The sequence below is a fragment of the Mus musculus genome, chromosome 7 (assembly GCF_000001635.26).
Source record: "Mus musculus strain C57BL/6J chromosome 7, GRCm38.p6 C57BL/6J".
In the NCBI taxonomy this organism is placed as follows: Eukaryota; Metazoa; Chordata; class Mammalia; order Rodentia; family Muridae; genus Mus; species Mus musculus.
The window spans coordinates 45,002,869-45,021,850 of record NC_000073.6 but is presented as its reverse complement, the minus strand read 5'-3'; the positions used below and the strand labels follow the sequence as shown (position 1 = coordinate 45,021,850).

The window sequence follows — 18,982 nt, the reverse complement described above, 5'->3', positions numbered from 1 at the left end:
TGGACTACAGAGTGAGTTCCAGGACAGCCAGGGCTACACAGGGAAACCCTGTTTCGGAAAACCAAAACAAAGCAATAAAATCATCAAACCAACCAACAACAAACTGAAAATCTGGGCTGTGGATGCAGAGTGTGGGCCCTTGCCTAGCAGGCATGCGACTCTAGGTCCATCTCTAACAACTCCTCAAATAAAAAGCATCTCCAGTTGTTGGCAGTGATATTTATTTTTCTGAAAGATGGGGCTTATATACAGCAGTGACAAGATGCTCCCCCCACCTACAGGGTCTTGTGGGGAAAGGAGGAGGTATTGACAGAAGGCACACAGTGGTAGCCCCAGGAGGCCAGGAAGTAAAAGTAAGAGGGTGTAGTGTGTCCTGGGGAACCCAGAGGATGAAACAGAGGCTCAGCTAGAGCGAGCCTTGGTCCACACAGTAAGTGTGAGGCAGCTGGTCCCGAGAGCTTGTGCTGGTCACTTGAGGCTATTTGGCTACAGCAGGACACAGGGACATCCTCCATCCTTCTTCCTGGGAGCACTAGGTGGGCTAGGAGGGAGTTCTTGTTCCTGGTATTTCCTGTGGGAAGCAGTCTGTGAGTGTGTGATGCAGGGCTGATGACCGGGAGGTCAGGAAGGGGATACCGGGCTTACCGGACAGCGCGCACCAGCTGCTCAAATGCCTCATCGACATTCAGACGCAGTTTGGCTGAGGCCTCAAAGTAAGTCATGTGGTGGGAAGCACTGAAAGAGGAGGCTTCAGACCGGAGGACCTGGAGAAAGACAGAGGGAGGAGGACAAAGGGAGGCGTCGGAGAGAGGAGATGCTGAAAGCCGCCGCAAGGTGTGCTCGACTGTATAACTGCAGCAGGCTCAAGATAGAAAGTTCTAGAAAGACCCCAGAGGAGGCTACTGGAGGGTTGAAGTGATATCAGTGAGATGTCAGGAAGATTATGAAGGTGTTTTAGGTAACTGGAAGGCAGGCAGGCAAGAAGTAAGGGTGTTCTTGTTCAGGACAGGGGAACCAGTATCAACGGATTAGTATAAGGGCCAGGACCGTGGCTCAGTGCTAGGGGTCCTGGTTAGAATCCCTCAGTGATGGCCAGGGGTGTGGCTCAGTGATGGGCGATTCCTCTTGGGGGGTCATCTCTTAAGTGAAAGTTGTGACAATAGAGGGACCAGGGATCCAGAGTAGGAGATGGTCACCTGAGAGAGCTTCCTAGGTCCAAATGGGGGTGACCAGGGGAGGGGGCATCTCAAACCTGGCGCTGGTTCTCCAGATCTGCCTTGTTCCCAACCAACACAATGGGGAAATCATCCCGGTCCTTGACTCTGAGGATCTGTGTGAAGAGCTTGCCCACCTCATTGAAACTGCAAGAGAAGTCAGTAGCATGAGGCACCACCTTAGCAGGAACCTGCCCCGTGCTCAGCCAGGCCCACCAGCATCCCCCTCACCTCTGCCTGTCGTTAATGGCAAACACCAGCAGGAAGCCGTTGCCAGCACGCATGTACTGCTCCCGCATGGCACCAAATTCCTCTTGCCCCGCAGTGTCCAGGACTGTGGAGACAGAGAGAGAAACGTGTGGGTCCCCCCAGGTTGTCCTGGGCATGTTCACAAATCCTCTGAGTCTTGCCCCCTGCCTCCCTTCCAAGCCCAGCCATCCCATCCTCACTGTCCAGCCGTGCAGGGATGCCGTCCACAGTGCAGATCTTTGTGTAGGAATCTTCAATGGTGGGATCATAGTCAGACACAAAGTAGGACTGGGGGGTAGAGAAGGTCACTGTCACCGAAGCAATCTGTGTGTGTGTGTGTGTGTGAGTCCTGTCCCATATCTTCTCCAAGTCTCTGTCCCCCCTCTCTCTGTGTCTCTGTCTTTCTCTCCCTGGCCCCTCCTGAGTCTCAATGTCTCTGTCTTTTTCTCTTGGTCTCTCTCCCTCTTGATGTCTCAGCAACACCCCCCCCCCCCCAATCTCTGATCTCTCTGTCTTTGCCGGTCCCATCTCTTTCCCTCTCCCCTCTCTGGGTTTCTGTCCACCCCCTTTCTCTCTGGATCTCTAACCTGCTCCTGGCGGTGCTGTTTCCACCTTTCCAGGTGTCAGGTTGTGGGTCCCTGTCACCGATGCCCGCCCCCGTTTTCCTCTCTTAGCCCCTCTGTCTTCTTCAGCCTTTGTCATCATTACACCAGCTGCATCACTTTGAACAAATCACTTTCTGTCTCCGAGGCTGTTTCGTCACTTGGAGAATCGAGGATGAAGACACTATACCATCTAACAGTTTTGATTGGCAAGGATTCCCTGCTCAACACTTAACACTTGACCTGGTACCGGTCAGCGACCAGCTTCTGAGAATTCTGGTTGAGCAAAGTAGCTGCCGATCTTGCTGTCTCTCTCTTCCCTTCCTCTCCCCCCCTCCCCCCATTCCTTCCCTCCTCTTGCTCCCTCCTCCATAAGCAGCCTCCAGTGTCTCCTCCCCTGGGAAGGTCTAGGTTCCAATCCTGCTTCAGAGAGGCAGCCCCACCCTTATCCCCGCCTCTCCCTTCCTGACTGTGTCCTGCTACTTCCAACCAGGCCTCTGGCCATCTCCAGGTTTGGCCCTTGGTGCTAGGGGCTCAAATTTGGACTCTTTCTTCCCACTGTAGGTTTCTCAACGGCATTGCCGGAGGCTCCTAGTCTGTGAATGTCCATCACCCAGGAACTTCTACAACAGCAAGTGGGCCCTCACTTTCCTAGTGTTGCCCTGATGTGGGGAGGCTCCCCGTGGGAACTGGGTGGAGGTTTCCGGGGCTGGGCTGGATTTTCTGAACTTGGCTGCTGAGGCTGAAGGTGGCTTCCTCTCTAGAGTGCTTGCTAAGGGCTGAGGCTAAAAGGGGTGCAAGGAATGGAGAGGATGAGGTTTGGTGTGTGTGGGGGGATGATTAGGACCCCAAAGTAAATAGATGCCCAAGGGTGAGAACAGCCTGGAGGGTTGGTTCCTGATGTAGGAGAGGTCTATTTATGGGACCTAGAACCTTCCAAGTAACAGGTCTCTGGAGGCTGTGAAAAACCTGAGTTCTATGCTTTTCTTTTTAAATCTGGAGATGACATGGGAGCTACTTAGAGTTTTCAGGGTTGAGGGTAAGGAGTTTGAGTGGGGAACTTAGGATGGAGAAATGGTTGGTTTTCCTTGGGGGTAGGATGGGGGGCTGCATTTAGCAGAATGGGGTATGCCAGATATTGGTGTTTTCCCAGGATGGTCATGTAGCAGGATCTTTCTGAAATCTCAGGTCTGAAGGGAAATCCTCTTCAAGCAGGGGTTACAGGGTGCCTGTTTTAGGACAGAGTGGTCCCAGCTGAGTCTTAGAATCAAAGTCTGGGCAATGATCAGGAGATTAGAGCCTCGGGGAGTGCTTGGGGTCTGAATGGAGCAACTGTTTGGAATTTAGGGTACTCCCAGTTGGTGAGCGGGGCTAGACAGACTAGGATGAGGGCTCTCAGGTACCTCTAGGAGGGTGATTTGTCCCAGGACATATTAGGAGAAAGCTTCCCCTCATGAAGGGGGTGGAGGCCCTGGGCATTTGGAGTCGCAATCAGAGGGTTAGAGATCCTCTTAGGAGGGTCTTAATGATGGTTCTGGGAGAAGCGAAAGTTTCAGGGAACCCAAAGGGCTCAAAGTCTCGATCTCGGGGAAACCCTCCCCGGTGAGGGCCCACTACCTGGATGAACTGGATGGTCAGCGCGCTCTTGCCCACGCCGCCGCCGCCTACGACCACCAGCTTGTGAGTCTCGCCGGGCGGGGGGTCCCTGGGTCCCGGCCCCCCGCCCCGGGGCCGCCCCCGCCCAGTCCCGGACGCCGCCCCGCTGCTCATGTCGCCACCGCTGCTGCTGCCGCCGCTACCGCCTAGGGGGAGTCAGGAGAGACCAAGGGGTGGGTTATGCTAATAATACTGCATAAACATGAGCTTTGGCCAGAGGACACGAGTCTCCGGATGCTTCTGGAGGAGGCGAGGCCAGAGTGAGGGAGGAGCTAGACTAATAAGGGTAGGGGAAACAAGGTTGCAAAAACGGGGAATTCCAAGAGGGGTGGGGATATGCTAATGACCCTGTGTCCACCCTAAGCACAGCCACGAGCTCTCCTCCTGCAGTCCGCCTTTGGGAGGAGCTATGCTAATAAACCCCATCTTTGGGCGAAAAAGTTTTCTTCGGGGCGGGGATATGCAAATTAAATGTTGCGGTAGTTATTATCTAAGGACCACTGTTTCTGGTAGGTGTGGCTTGGGGCTCCTTCTCAGGGCCGTATATAGGGAGATCTTAGGACAGCACAGGTCTCAAAATTAATCTCCGCCTCCTCCCTGGGATTGTCGCCAAGTTCTCTGCCCCAGCTTCGTTCTAGAGGCTGGCGTCTCGGCCTGTCTATGGACTTAGGCTTCCGGTTCCCGCTGTCCCAGCCAAACGGAAGATAGACTGGGAGGGGAGCTGGGGCCCTGGAGGGGGACAGCAGGGTAACTGGGCAGGACGGGCTGTGAGATCACCACATTCCTAATCCATGAGCCAGTTCATCCTAGTCGGGAAGTCCGGGTCTAGAAGGGCCGACAGCCAGGATTTCTGGGCTTTGGAAGGATGCGGTTGATAGCTCAGACACTGGTTCCTACGAGAGTATTGAGTTAGAGACTTAGATTTCTCCGGTCCGACTCCGGTCCAGGGGGTCGGGAGGGGCTCCTTACTACTACTGGGAAAGCTGGGAGTCTGGACTCATGGGGCCAAAGGATGGAGAGTCTGGGGACCCAGAATTCTGAGTTCGAGGGCATGAGTGCTCCGGGAGGGTTGTGGAAGAATTTAGCACTTACATTTATGTAAGATATGGTATTGACGTCCTGAAAGGGAAGAGGATTGAAATTCCAGAGTCCCAAGGAAGAGGGAAATGAGTCTTCACTCATCTGCTCTGAACCAGAAGACTCAGAGTTTGGATTTTCCTGTCCTGAGTAAAGGAGCTCTGGTTTGACTCCTGAGTTCTGAATTTAATGGAGATTATTTTAAGTTAAAGCCTATTCTGGACATCTTAGAATGAACTTATCTCAAAACAAACAAACGAAAAGAGGACTATAGATATAGTTTAGTGATAACATAGAACGTTTGTCTACCATGTATGAGCATTTAAATTCAATCTCTAGTTCCCCCCCCCCAATAAATAATTTTAGAAGCTGGGCATGATAACTGACGAGTCCCAGCACTGGGGAAACAGAAGCAGAAAGACAGCAGCAAGTTCCAAGCCCGTCTGAGATACATAAGACAGCGTCTCAAAAAAATCTTCTTAGGATTTATAGGAGAAAAAAATTAGAAGGGTTTCATATTCAGAAAGGACGACCATGGGCGGGGTAGCGTCCATCTTAATTGAACTACAATTCCCATGGATCTCAACAACGGAGCGCCTTTTTTACATCACTTCCTGATCCGCCGCCTTTTTCCCCGCGCACGCAGGACACTGAGGGGGGTCGTACCGCGCGCTCCAGCAGCCCCGCCCACTTCACCTCTCACCCCGTACACTGTCCCCCGCGTGACGGAGTCTTCACACGGACTACATCTCCCGGCATCCAGCGCGCGCACTCCACCTCCATGTGACGCATTGATTTCTGGGAAACGGAGTCGCCTCCGGTGCTGCCGGCCTTTCGGAAACCCAGCTGGGTACTTGAAATCCCGGCAAGCGCCGCGGCAATTTGGTTCCGCCCTTCCCCAGCTCAAATCGCGAGCCCCGCCCCATTCCGCCCCGCCCCGCGCCGGGACCGGAGCCGCAGCCCGAGCGGCGGGGTAAGATGGCGGCGGCGGTCCGGGCCGCGGGGCTCGGGCCTATCGGGGTGGGCGGGGCGGAGTCGGGTCGCTAGTCGTCTCCGAGTGTCGCCCGTATGCCACGGGGCCTGGAGAGCGTAGCGTGGCACCTTCGGACCCGGCTGCAGCGGCCAAGGCAGTCTCTGAGTAGGGGGCCTTCTTAGGGCCCCGGACGCGCCCGTGGGTGCCAGAGGGCTTTCGTATGGCCTGGACCGCGACTAGGCCGGCCCTCCTTCCCATTGCTGAGCCTGGACACGTCTGCAGGCGCCGTAGATGGTTTTTATGTGCGACCGTAGGCTAGGGTCTGTTGAGAGGCTTTTGGGGCCATCTTGAGATCTTCACTCCCCCAGGAGTTAAGGGGGTCTGCAGAGTCACCTAGTTCACTGGGGTGTATTTGTTAGGGCTGGGAAGTCTCTCCTCATGCTGGCCTCTGCATTCGGCTCATCTACATGGATCTGGGACCATTTATGAGGCCTGGAAGCTCTCTTCAAGGACTAGGAAGTGTTAAGGTCCACCTGGAAGAAAGAGATGTACTCCCACCTAGGGAGAGGGAAGCAAGCTTTGTGATGTGCCCAGAGGCATAAATGAGTCGCTAAGGTCTGGGAAGTGTTTTATGTGGGGGTGACTCGGAGATAGGGGTGGGTGGGGTAGGGTGGGGTAGTTTGAAGGAACTAGAATCGTCCAATGATTGCAAGAATACAGTCTATGTCTTGGAGGAAATTCAAGTGCTTTTGAAGAGTAGATAAATGTGTAGAGAATAATAACAGAAAACGCTGGGAATTTTATCCAGCTCAAATGTACTTGCCTTTCAGAAAGTAATTAAAAAGAAAATGGTTTCAAACAAAAAAGAACCTGTGTTGTCCCCATGCTGAGGAGTTAGAATCATTCCTGAGGGTCTGTAGAGCTGTCTGGGATCATCTAGTGCAGTGCTCTGCAACTTGACCTTGATAGGAAGGGAAAAAATGCATTATTCGATGAGATTAAGTGCATGCCAACATATGTATTTTACTAATATTACTCCAGTCCTGCAAACTCATGGTTCCATTTGAAACTTGGAAAGTATTTTCCATTATGTTTTATGTACTTTGTGTAATGAGCTGTTTGTGAATCACTAAATTGCTCCCAGAGCCCTGTAATTGAGGGATCACCGATCTCACATGGTCTGCAGAGCCTTACAAGGTCTATGGTTTTGGGGATCTCCAAATCTGCAGCCAGGATCTCTTGGTACAATTTCTTTTCTGTGACAGTCAGTGCTTTGGATAAGATGTGTATCAGACTGTGAGAGAGCATCCTCAGAGCTGGGAATTATTGCTATACAGGGTAGGAAAGTCTTGAATGTTAGCTTAGAGAAGCTTGGATATGGTAGGGGGGCCATCAGTAAGGTATGCCTGAGGGAATCAGGAAGAAGCTGAAGGTTTGGAGAGCTGGAGCTGGGGGGGGTTGTGGAGGCCAAGGTATAGTTTCAGAGTAGGACTGAGACCAGGGCTGAGGCCAAAAGGCGAAACCTGGTCGAAGGGCTACTGATAGAATTATTGCTAATGTGTATCCAGCCATTTATATGTGGAAACCAGTGTGAGAGATACTACTATTTTGCCATTTTCAGATAAGCGCTAGTGTGGTTTAGGGAGCCTAGGGCTTTTAGGAATTCCAAGATTAGGTGTTTTCAGAGTAGCAGGTTTGACAGCTGTGGGGAGGTTTACAGCTGTGATGTTCATGTTTTCTGAAGCCTCAATCAAGACATCCACCAGTCTGAAGGATGCTCTTTCAACTACCTGACTGGGCACTCAAAGCTCAGAATTCCCGTGACATCACCGAGGCTTTGGCCATGCTTCCACAGGACAGGCAGCTGGGTGATAGGCAAGTGTCCCAATGGGGCTGGGAGGACAGCATGCCTTTCTGAAACTTGGCATTTTTGTTTTAAAAGCGGTGTGGTGGTTATGTAGATCATACTATCATAGTTGTATCTCGTGGCTGTAAATAAAGCTCTTGGGCTCCTCATCATGGAGGATAATGAATGCTGTGTGAACCTACGGTACCTGTTACAGAGTACCCCTGAGCATGTCGGCACATTCCCCGCTGTGGGGAAGGTGGCTTTCTGAGACTGAAGCACGACGCTCTTAAAATCATGACACCCGAAGTCAGGGTTGAGTTTGCATCTATTTGACTGGGTTGGGTAATTAATTGGAGGTTTGCCTAGGAGCATTGGGAAGCTGTGGGCAGTGGAGGGCCAGGTGTTGGAGCAGGTGGCTGAGCGGTCCTCCCATTGATGGGGAGGCAGCCGAAATCCAGAAGAAGGATAAGAATGGCTCTAGTCCCTGCAGGTCAGCGTGGGACCACGGACAAGGTCATCAGGAATGAGGCGGAAGAGAGGGACACTAAAGCAGGATGCACTGGGGGCCCTTGAGGTCTTCCTTCACCTCTGACCTGCCTCCCTCAGCCTTCACTTCAAACTGTTGCCTCAACCCCAGGTGACCATGGAGGAGGAAGATGAGTCTCGAGGTAAAACAGAGGAGTCGGGAGAGGATCGGGGAGACGGTCCACCTGACAGAGATCCTGCCCTTTCTCCTTCTGCCTTTATTTTGGTAAGAAAGCTGGGTGCAGTGAGGCCTGGAGGCCTAGGTTCTCATGCTCTGAAGTATGGGCTGGGGGTTCAGGCCCTGAACCAGGCCTTCAGGAAGAATTGGGGTTCTTTGTGGACTCTGGCTGCCGGGTGCCTGGAATGTGCTTTCCAAACAGCAGAAGTTAGAGAGGTCTTGGCCCTGATTTTTGTTTTTTCCCCTTTTGCAGCGGGCCATTCAGCAGGCTGTGGGAAGCTCCCTTCAGGGAGACCTGCCTAATGATAAAGGTATGAGGCCCACTCGTCCTCTTAGGCTTCTGCCTTCCTCTGGGCTCTTATCTTTCTTCTTTCTGAGGTGTCCTGGGTGCTTCTCTTGTGCTAGCGTCATCAGTGTCCAGGGTACTGGGTTTGTCTAGAGGAAGGCCTAGTTGGCAGGGAACCCAGTGTGGCTTTTGGGCTGACTAGAGGTGATCAGGGTAGTAGGTCACTTGGGAGGCAGGAGACATTTAGCCAGGACTGGGCAGGGTTCACAGGCCAAGCAGAGACATGCCCTTTGGTGAGCCCATCCCAGATTGAGTTGGGGGAGCCCAGGGTGCTGCAGAAACTGGGAGGTGGCAGGTGCTCCCTCAGCAAACGCTACGTCTTGACCTGCTTCCTGTGCTTTGCAAAGCCCAACATGGAATCCCAGCTTACTTCAATGTCTATCCAGATGGCGCTCGGTGTCGTGGCCTACGATGGAGGCGCTGCTGCCGGAGTCCTCGGTCAGAGCCTCGTTCACAGGAGTCAGGGGCTGCTGACACGGCCACTGTGAGTAAGAGTGTCCACCAGCCTTCACCCTGGGGCCTGCAAGACAGAGGAACTGGGGATCTAAACTGCTGGGTCTGGTGTGACTCTGGTGGGCAGTGACAGGAGTCTGGGGACCAGATCCCTGACTAAGCTGGCTCCTAGAGACCAGTGAGATAAGGTTGGTTGGATTCCAGAAGGTTCTTGTGGCAGATTGGTGGGTCCTGAGAGGCTGGAACTAGGAAGGTGGTTGGGCTGAGTACTCACAGAACAGAGTCCAACTTGGCCCCTTCCAGGTATTGGACACAGCTGCAGATAGCTTCCTTGTGGAGCTGGTGAGCATCCTGGATCCCCCGGACACCTGGGTTCCCAGCCGCCTGGACCTTCAGCCTGGCGAGTAAGAACCTGGACAGCTGAAGGTGGGGTGACCCTATCCTGAGAGCTATGGCACTGCTAGGGCTCACCATTTCCTCTGCCTTGCAGAAGTGAGGACATGCTAGAGCTGGTGGCTGAGGTCCGCATCGGTGACAGGGACCCCATGCCTCTACCTGTGCCCAGCCTGTTTCCCCGCCTCAGGGCCTGGAGGACAGGAAAGACAGGTATGTTGGCCTGCACTGTGTTGGGTGGGTGGTCTTGAAATTGTGTGAAAGTCAACTGTATTTAGGTATTAATGTATGATGCTGGGTACTGGACTTTGGGGACCTCACATATGTTCAGCAGGCATTCTGCCACCAAGCTAAGCTGCTAGCATCACTTACGCTGTTTGTAGTGAAGGTAGGAAGGATGCTTATATTAGTTACAAATTAGTTCATACACTCGTAGAGCAAAAGGGAGGGGGCACATAGGAGCATCGAGCATGCTGGCCAGCAGCTGTCAGAGTGGACTTGCGTGTCTTTGAGTTGGGGAGTCATCTCTTAGGAGGCGGCTCCTCGCTAGCTCCATTGGTGAGCCTGGTGCCCAGCTTGAGTCTGAGTGGAAAGGCAGGCGTTTGGTTCTGGGCACATGAGCTGGCCATCTAGCTGAAGCTCCCAGGACACCCAGCGTCAGCTCTGACTCGACGCCCCAACACGTTAACCTCCCTCTCTGCATGTCTTTAGAAGTGGAGTGGAGGGAAGGGCTTGTGTACAGTTAGTCTTTGGCAGCCATCAGTCCCAGTGCCTGGAAGAACATGGCTTGTGACTCCACTGAGGCAGGCCACAGTCACATTGTCCCTTCTCAGTTGTGAGTTGGGCTCAGAGGACATGGTACCCAACTTCCATGACCTACCTTGAGGCTGACTGGAGGAACTATGAGTGTATCCTTGACTGTGCATCTCAGATAACTGGTAGGCTGAAGAGGAACTGTGGATCCTCTCCCTAAGTTCAAGACTAATGTGGGCCGGGCGGTGGTGGCGCACGCCTTTAATCCCAGCACTTGGGAGGCAGAGGCAGGCGGATTTCTGAGTTCGAGGCCAGCCTGGTCTACAGAGTGAGTTCCATGACAGCCAGGGCTACACAGAGAAACCCTGTCTCGGAAAAAAAAAAAAAAAAAAAAAAAAAAAAAGACTAATGTGGGCAACACCAGGAGAGCCTGACTCCAAAAACCAACCCACAAGGTAGCAGAGGATAAATGTTCCAATAGAACCTGTGCACACAGACAAATGGCCAGTCATTCTCATGGGACTCTGAAATTACGGTGTGGTTTTGTTGGTGACTTTTTTTTTTTTTTTTTTTTTTTGAGGCAGGGTCTTGTCCTGTTGCCTAGACTGGCCTGGAACTTGGGACAGTCCTGCGTTGCCCTTCCTTGTGCTGAGATTACAGACTTGACCACCACCCTTTGTGGTGATATTTTAAAGACAAGCTTGGGAACAGAGAGTGGCATTGCTTAGGCTGTCGCTGTGCCTCCCTGACACTTAGCACTGTGGTTTTGTCTTGCTCAGGGTTTTTCTTAGTTTCTAAACTGAACTGACAAGGCCGTTGTGTGATTGGGGTTTTTTGTTGTTATTGTTTGTTTTTAAATTACATTTGTGGCTGGACAAATAGGTCAGCTTTCAGGAGTTTGTTTTCCTCTGCCAAGTGGGTCCCAGGGATCTAAGTCGGGTCTTTAGATTTGGTGACAGCTGCCTTTATTCACTGTGACATCTTGTTGCTGGCCCTTTCCTCCTATCTCTCTATGTGTGTGTGTGTCTGGCATTGAACGTGGGGCCTCACACCTAGAGCCACTGAGCTACATCCTTAGTCCGTTTTGTTTTTGAGAGATGGATCTTGCTTTGTAGCTCACTCTAGCCTTAAAACTCCTGGTCTTCCTCCCATGTATGCTGGAATGCCCACCTCAGCATTTCTGTTTGTTTGTCTTTTTCAAGACAGTGTTTCTCTTTGTAGCCCTGGCTGTCATGGAACTCATTGTAGACAAGACTGGCCTTGTACTTACAGAGATCTGCCTGCCTCTGCCTCTTTGGTTCGAGATTAAAGGCGTGCGCCACCACACTCGGCTTGCTTGTTTGTTTTTTAGTTTTTGTTTGTTTTGTTTTGGAAGATATTAAGAGCACAGGAAAAGGAACACGGTGATCGCTCATGACCTTCCTCTGTACCAGAGTCACATGTCACCCTGTGCTTCCAGACTCTAGTGTGTCCTGGGTTGAAATAAGAAAGGAGCAGGAGTGGGGAGTTGGTCATGGGTGCCCTCTGGGCTCTGGGTGTGAACCCTGTCCTCAGGACCAGTGAGCTCCCTGAAGGGTGTGAACCCTGGGTGTGAACCCTGTCCTCAGGATGAGTGAGCTCCCTGAAGGGTGTGAACCCTGGGTGTGAACCCTGTCTTCAGGATGAGTGAGCTCCCTGAAGGGTGTGAACCCTGGGTGTGAACCCTGTCCTCAGGACGAGTGAGCTCCCTGAAGGGTGTGAACCCTGGGTGTGAACCCTGTCCTCAGGACGAGTGAGCTCCCTGAAGGCAGGGCTTGCTGTTCTGATACCACTGCAGCTGAGCCTGACATAAAACAGGTAAACATGAATTTAGGAAATGAGCAGACAGTGATTTTATAGAAGGAATCTGAAGTCAGCAGGTTGAGCCAGGAACCTATGCTCACATGAGTAGAGTGCTATGCCCTGGGTCGGTCTATGAGGCACTGGCACTGTCCTCAATGGGCCATTTTGGGTGGGGGGCTTAGTTTCTGTGCTCAGATAGTCATTTGAGTCTAGGCCCAGTCATCACTGTGGTGTTATGAGCACAGGTGCAGTGGATGTTGGGTGGTAAACTAAGGAGACATGCAGAGCCTGGCCTGTGAGAAGGGGAAGGTACTTCGTCGTGATGTCCCTATGGGTTAGTGGCTCTTGCTTCTAAGACCTCAGGTGCAGGTTGATGGCAAAAGAAATTCTAAGGATTGTCTTGTTCTGCCAAGCCTCCAGCTCTGTCATTTCACGATCTAAGCTGATTCCTCTCCACAGAGCAGGAGGCAGCTGGCTCTTGTGTCCTGTGGGGACAGCACTGTATTAGTTAAGGCACTTTGTTGGCCGTAGATGAGCCAGTGGTCTGTGAGATTAAGTCAGTGCTCCGCCTGGGCTCAGGGGTGGACATCCGGGCCATTTTCTGCTGTTGTAGGTGTCCTCATACACTTGGCCAGTGTTCTGCAGCTGAGCCACACCCCCAGTCCCCAACTTCACCACCCCAGTGTGCTCTCCTGCCCTTGAGGCAGCGCTGGTCTGTGTGCAGGCCTCTGCCCTGGGAGAGGAGTGATCCGTCACTGACTATTACTCCATCTACTCTGTTCTCTGCAGTTTCTCCACAGTCCCATGCATCTCGACCTGCCTGTTCCCGTCACCTCACCTTGGGCACAGGGGATGGAGGGCCTGCTCCACCACCTGCCCCCTCCTCTGCCTCCTCCTCCCCTTCCCCTTCCCCATCTTCATCTTCACCTTCTCCTCCTCCTCCTCCTCCACCCCCACCTCCCCCAGCTCTGCCTGCCCCGAGATTCGACATCTATGATCCCTTCCACCCCACCGATGAGGCCTACTCCCCGCCGCCAGCCCCAGAGCAAAAATATGACCCCTTTGAGCCCACGGGCTCCAATCCCAGCTCATCAGCTGGGACACCCTCACCAGAGGAAGAAGAGGAAGAGGAGGAGGAGGAAGAAGAAGAGGGTCTGTCACAGAGCATCAGCCGCATCTCAGAAACCCTGGCTGGCATCTACGATGACAACAGCTTGAGCCAGGACTTCCCAGGTGACGATAGCCCCCGCCGGGAACCCCCACCCCCGCAGACGCTGGGAGCCCCAGGGACGCCACCCCAGGCTGACTCTACTCGGGCCGAAGGGGCCCCGCGCCGCAGGGTCTTTGTGTTGGGACCTGAGGCTGAGGCCTGCCATGAGGGCAAGGTTTCGGTGGAAGTCGTAACGGCTGGTGCACCAGCGCTTTCGCTGCCACCACTACCCCCGACTGACCCGGAGATAGAGGAGGGCGAGATTGTGCAGCCTGAGGAGGAGCCCAGGGTGGCAGTTTCACTGTTCCGTGCTGCACGACCTCGTCAGCCTCCTGCCTCTGTAGCCACCTTGGCTTCGGTGGCCGCCCCTGCTGCGCCCCCAGCCTCTGCACCACGTGCCCCTGAGGGTGATGACTTCCTGTCACTACATGCTGACTCTGATGGCGAGGGCGCACTGCAAGTGGACCTAGGTGAGCCACCTGCACCACCGGCCGCTGATGCCCGCTGGGGCGGCCTGGACCTGCGCCGCAAGATCCTAACACAGCGACGTGAGCGCTACCGCCAGCGCTCTGCCTCGCCAGGCCCACCTCCTGCTCGGAAGAAGGCTAGACGGGAGCGGCAGCGCAGCGGGGACCCTGCACCACCGGATTCACCCTCCTGGGAAGCTAAGAAGCACCGTTCACGTGAGCGCAAGCTTGGTTCACACTCCACGGCCCGGCGTCGATCACGCTCCCGTTCTCGCCGCAGATCACGCTCCCGCAGCGCTGACCGCAGACGTGGGGGTCACCGCTCACGTTCCCGGGAGAAACGCAGGCGCCGACGGCGCTCAGCCTCTCCACCTCCAGCAGCATCTTCCTCATCCTCCTCACGACGTGAACGGCACCGGGGCAAGCGGCGCGAAGGTGGCAAGAAGAAGAAGAAGCGCTCACGCTCCCGGGCAGAGAAGCGTTCTGGGGACTTGGAGAAGCTGCCCGCATCAGTGCCTCCCTCAGGCTCTGACCGTGACAGCCGACGCCGAGGGGCCGTGCCACCCTCTATCCAGGACCTCACAGATCACGACCTGTTCGCCATCAAACGGACCATCACAGTAGGTCGCCCCGACAAAGCGGAGCCACGCGCACCTTCACCAGCACCTGCTGTGTCCCCGAAGCGGGAGGTCCTGTATGACTCTGAGGGTCTGAGTGCTGACGAGCGGGGTGGCAAGAGTGACAAGGACCGGAGGCGTTCAGGGGCTGCATCCTCATCTTCATCCTCAAGGGAGAAAGGGTCTCGACGGAAGGCCCTCGATGGGGACCGGGGCCGAGACAGGGATAGGTCATCCAAGAAGACGCGGCCACCTAAGGACTCGACGCCTGGCTCCGGGCCACTGCCCAAAGCCCCCCCAAGCAGTGGCTCCTCGTCCTCCTCGTCCTCCTGCTCCTCTCGCAAGGTAAAACTGCAGTCCAAGGTGGCTGTGCTCATCCGAGAGGGCGTCAGCAGCACCACCCCTGCCAAGGATTCCTCGTCTTCAGGCCTGGGCTCCATTGGGGTCAAGTTCAGCCGTGACCGTGAGAGCCGCTCACCATTCCTCAAGCCGGATGAGCGGGCTCCTGCAGAGGTGGCCAAGGTGGCCCCGGGTAGCAACAAGCCCAAAAAGACCAAGGCCAAGGCCAAGGCTGGGGCCAAGAAAGCCAAGGGGACCAAGGGAAAGACGAAGCCTTCGAAGACGAGGAAGAAGGTTCGCAGCGGAGGCAGTAGCACGGCCAGCGGTGGGCCTGGCTCACTGAAGAAGTCCAAGGCCGACAGCTGCAGTCAGGCAGCAAGTGCCAAGGGGACAGAGGAAACATCATGGTCAGGGGAGGAGCGGACCACCAAGGCCCCCAGTACCCCACCACCTAAGGTGGCCCCACCTCCACCCGCACTCACCCCGGACTCCCAGACTGTGGATAGCAGCTGCAAGACCCCTGAAGTCTCCTTCCTACCAGAGGAAGCCAGTGAGGACACTGGGGTCCGAGTAGGGGCAGAGGAGGAGGAGGAAGAGGAGGAAGAAGAGGAAGAGGAGGAGGAGCAGCAACCTGCCACTACCACAGCCACCAGCACCGCTGCAGCTGCCCCAAGCACTGCCCCCAGTGCAGGGTCTACAGCCGGAGACTCTGGCGCAGAGGATGGGCCAGCTGCTAGGATCTCCCAGCTGCCAACGCTACCCCCACCCATGCCCTGGAACCTGCCTGCTGGTGTGGACTGTACTACCAGTGGTGTCCTGGCCTGTGAGTCTTCGGAAGTGGGGAGAGGGATGGGTAGGTAGGGTTGGATGGACAGAACAGGCAGCGTCTACTCCAAGCTCTGGCAAGCAGGGAGCTATTGGAACAGAGGAGATTGGTCCGTGCAGAACTAGATAGAACAGGATGAGAGTGAGGAGCTTAAGTAGGGTGCTGGTTTCCTGTAGGTGGGGGACGGCTGGGACTTGGGTGGGTCAGTAAGCAGATGTACTCCGTGTCACACAGCCAGCCCCTTGAGTGGTTCTCAGTGGTGAGGTCCCTTTCTCTGTTCTGAGCTGAGGTTGCATAGCATGTCCTGAGATCAGGTGAGGAACCTGGCTGCTCTCCATCCTGGTACCTGCCTTGATTGTCCTCCCTCTGTCCACTGCAGTGACTGCACTGCTGTTCAAGATGGAAGAAGCCAACCTGGCCAGCCGCGCAAAGGCCCAGGAGCTGATCCAGGCCACCAACCAGGTGGGCTCCCATGGGGAAGAGTCCCCACAGCCCCTTCCTTTGTCCATTGCTTCGGGGTAGGAGAGGAACTACAACTCCCAGCAGGCCTTAGGGCAAGGTATTGGCCAGAAGAGGAGCCTGTTGGTCTACACCATTGGGAAATTTGAGGGAACAGAGGGGGAACAAAGCCCCCTCTTCCCTTCCACCTCCCTTGGCTCATCATACTCTCTTCTCACAGATTCTCAGCCACCGGAAGCCATCATCCACTCTTGGGGTGACCCCAGCTCCCGTGCCCACTTCCTTGGGTCTGCCCCCAGGCCCCTCCAGCTACCTACTTCCTGGCAGCCTCCCCATAGGAGGCTGTGGCTCTACCCCTCCTACCCCCACTGGGCTAGCCCCTGCATCTGACAAGAGAGAGGGCAGCAGCAGCTCAGAGGGACGTGGGGACACTGACAAGGTGAGATTGACTGGGAGAGTCAAAGGACTAGATGAATGGGGCTGAGTGCTGGGTGGAGGTGCAGCTCAGTTACTGAGTGCTTGCCCAGCATGCATGAAGCCCCGGATTCCACCCTCAATTCTAGATAAAAAAGAATTAGTGTAAGCCGGGCAGTGGTGGTGCACGCCTTTAATCCCAGCACTTGAGAGGTAGAGGCAGGCGGATTTTTGAGTTCGAGGCCAGCCTGGTCTACAAAATGAGTTCCAGGACAGCCAGGGCTATACAGAGAAATGCTGTCTCGAAAAAAACAAAACAAAACAAACAAAAATGAAGAATTAGTGTGTAGAAGAATTTAAAACACTTCTAGTTTGTATATGTATACATGTATGTATAAATGCCTCTTTTAATTACCTCAGTTGCTCCCCACCTTTATGTAACTAGGAGACATAGGTTTGTCAAAAAGTTAGGGCCAGGCTGGCTGTACAGACTCAGGCCTGTAACTCTAGCATGGAGGTGGTGACAAGGACACCCTCAGCTGGAGTGAGGACCCTACAGTCAAAAGAAAGAACAGTTTAGAGCTGCTTCCTTTAAATCCTATCTGGCTGGATTGGCCTGGTCATGGCTCCAACAGCACTGTCTGAGGGCGCTACCCACTGCTCTGCCTCAGAGTAGGCCTGAACAGGAAACAGATGGCCTCAGCTCAGAGAGCGGTTCACATTCCTGTGCTGCTAGCCAGGCCTCTCGGGCTATTTGTCTTTTCTTAGCAAGTGTTTTATGGGATGGCAGGCAGCCCCTCTTCTGTGTTACTTGAGAATCTCATGGCCCATAGAGCTAAGACTGTCTCTCCCTATAGCTGGGACATGTGTGCCCTATGAACCAAAGCATGTGTATTGGGCTCTGTTGTACTTGTCTCTGGCCTGCCTTCGTGCACTTGCTTTGGGAAAGCAGCTCTAGCTTTCCTTGTGGTCATGGACACCAGGCTATCCCAGGAACCTCAGTCTCCCAGCACAGCTCCTTTGATGGTGGTGTCCCATTTTTCATGAATCACGGGATCTAGTTCCCCAAGGGTGGAAGGCTGGGTCCCCTTTTGATGTCCACCTTAGCAGCCTGAGCTGCCTAGGCTCAACCACTCAGCCCCTCCTGTGCTTCTTCCAGAGCTCAGGTGATGTGACCTGAACCAGAACAGGCTATGAGCAGCTAAGCTGGTATCCCTGTCACTTAAGAAGGTCTGCGGTCAGAATAACCCTGTATGTTCTGCTTAGGAGTAGGTGTGAGCCAGCTGGTAGAGTGGGGGTGGGGCACACGCCTCTGATCCTACTACTTGAGGCTGAGGCAGGAGATTTAAAAGTTGAGGGCAAGGGGGCTGGCAAGATGGCCCAGTGGTTAAGAGCCCCAACTGCTCTTCCAAAGGTCCCGAGTTCAAATCCCAGCAACCACATGGTGGCTCACAACCATCTGTAATGAAATCTGATGCCCTCTTCTGGAGTATCTGAAGACAGCTACAGTGTACTTACATATAATTAATTAATTAATCTTTAAAAAAAAGTTGAGGGCAAGAATGGACAACTTGAAATTAGAGATACTGTACAAAAAAGACAAGCCCTCAGCTTCAATCCCAGCATTGCATAAAAGAACAGTATAGTGTTTGACTGGTTTGTCTCCCAGCAGAATGCTGGGCCTGGGTAGGCCAGGGTGCCACAGGGTCTAGCCTATAAGTGTCTACTAGCCTGGGGTAACTGCAGGCCAGGGTAAGGGGGGCTGCACTTGTTTGGTCTTGACTGTCCTTGTCTCACCCACCAGTACCTGAAGAAGCTCCACACACAGGAGCGGGCAGTAGAGGAGGTGAAGTTGGCCATCAAGCCATACTACCAGAAGAAAGACATCACCAAGGAGGAGTACAAGGACATCCTGAGGAAGGCTGTCCACAAGGTGGGGCCAAGGGGACTGACTGGGGACCTGGGTCCAGGAGAGGGGGATAGTGTAGGCTGGCCAAGATTGAGTCAGGGTTGAGGTGCCCTGGGGCTGCAGGGACTCAGTTGTTCCTGGTTCTGCAGATCTGCCACAGCAAGAGCGGGGAGATCAACCCTGTCAAGGTGAGCAATCTGGTGAGGGCCTACGTCCAGCGCTACCGCTACTTCCGCAAGCACGGTCGCAAGCCGGGGGACCCCCCAGGACCTCCTCGGCCACCCAAGGAACCAGGGCCCCCAGACAAGGGTGGCCCAGGCCTGCCCCTGCCCCCTCTCTGAGATCCTTACCCTGTCCCTGTGCCTCTGAGATTCTGGACATATTTATGGCTCCACTTCCCCACTACGCCCCCCCCCCCCCAGTGGGATGATGGGGAAGGTTGCTGTGAGGAAGAGGAGAGCCCCCCACCCAGCCGTGTTCCTGCCCGTTGACCTAGCCCTTCAGCCTGCCCCCGACAGCCCCAGCCCTTCTGTCATGCCCCCTCCAATTTCATTAAAGATTTCATGAAGTACAGACAGGCGTAGTGGTGTACCCTTGAAGTAAATGGATCTCTGTCAGTTCAAAGACCGCTAGCTCTACAGAGATCCTGTCT

The 18,982-nt window shown here is 54.3% G+C and overlaps 2 protein-coding genes and 1 non-coding gene across 9 annotated transcripts; 2 read left to right on the top strand and 1 right to left on the bottom strand.

Annotated features, from left to right (window-relative positions):
- Positions 1–204: 204 nt before the first annotated feature.
- On the bottom strand, positions 205–3,909 carry Rras (related RAS viral (r-ras) oncogene). 3 transcript variants are annotated; one of them, NM_009101.3, is made up of 6 exons: positions 3,683–3,909; positions 1,664–1,751; positions 1,446–1,548; positions 1,253–1,361; positions 646–764; positions 205–571 (listed from the first exon to the last, which is right to left on the bottom strand). In NM_009101.3, exons 1-6 carry the CDS (start codon positions 3,833–3,835, stop codon positions 487–489), a joined length of 657 nt encoding a protein of 218 aa, NP_033127.1. In that variant the 5' UTR covers positions 3,836–3,909; the 3' UTR covers positions 205–486. The 3 variants fall into 3 exon arrangements, with proteins under 3 accessions (NP_033127.1, NP_001347061.1, NP_001347062.1); NM_001360132.1 differs by lacking the exon at positions 3,683–3,909 and adding an exon at positions 2,256–2,381; NM_001360133.1 differs by lacking the exon at positions 3,683–3,909 and adding an exon at positions 2,051–2,254.
- A 1,537-nt stretch (positions 3,910–5,446) lies between these two features.
- Scaf1 (SR-related CTD-associated factor 1) lies at positions 5,447–18,905 on the top strand. Of its 5 annotated transcripts, none has more exons than XM_011250855.3 (12): positions 5,447–5,771; positions 7,516–7,646; positions 8,258–8,371; positions 8,577–8,634; positions 9,056–9,153; positions 9,426–9,526; positions 9,613–9,728; positions 12,879–15,545; positions 15,928–16,010; positions 16,228–16,446; positions 18,226–18,354; positions 18,480–18,905. In XM_011250855.3, exons 3-12 carry the CDS (start codon positions 8,264–8,266, stop codon positions 18,669–18,671), a joined length of 3,771 nt encoding a protein of 1,256 aa, XP_011249157.1. In that variant the 5' UTR covers positions 5,447–5,771; positions 7,516–7,646; positions 8,258–8,263; the 3' UTR covers positions 18,672–18,905. The 5 variants fall into 5 exon arrangements, 4 of the variants coding, with proteins under 4 accessions (XP_011249157.1, NP_001008422.1, XP_006540884.1 ...); XM_006540821.4 differs by having other exon boundaries at positions 5,757–6,386; NM_001008422.1 differs by lacking the exon at positions 7,516–7,646 and having other exon boundaries at positions 5,602–5,771; positions 18,480–18,901.
- Mir7054 (microRNA 7054) lies at positions 9,364–9,425 on the top strand. Its single transcript, NR_106021.1, has one exon. It is a non-coding gene; the product is annotated as a microRNA 7054 (primary transcript).
- Positions 18,906–18,982: the final 77 nt, after the last annotated feature.

Bases quoted from the DNA above. Each gene is read 5' to 3' on its own strand.
- Rras (NM_009101.3), bottom strand. From the start codon at position 3,835: ATGAGCAGCGGGGCGGCGTCCGGGACTGGGCGGGGGCGGCCCCGGGGC. The intron at 1,752-3,682 runs GTAGTGGGCCCT...TCTACCCCCCAG, and splicing joins TGACCATCCAGTTCATCCAG to TCCTACTTTGTGTCTGACTA. The intron at 1,549-1,663 runs GTGAGGATGGGA...CTGTCTCCACAG, and splicing joins CATCCCTGCACGGCTGGACA to TCCTGGACACTGCGGGGCAA.
- Scaf1 (XM_011250855.3), top strand. From the start codon at position 8,264: ATGGAGGAGGAAGATGAGTCTCGAGGTAAAACAGAGGAGTCGGGAGAG. The intron at 8,372-8,576 runs GTAAGAAAGCTG...CCCCTTTTGCAG, and splicing joins CTCCTTCTGCCTTTATTTTG to CGGGCCATTCAGCAGGCTGT. The intron at 9,154-9,425 runs GTGAGTAAGAGT...GGCCCCTTCCAG, and splicing joins GGGCTGCTGACACGGCCACT to GTATTGGACACAGCTGCAGA.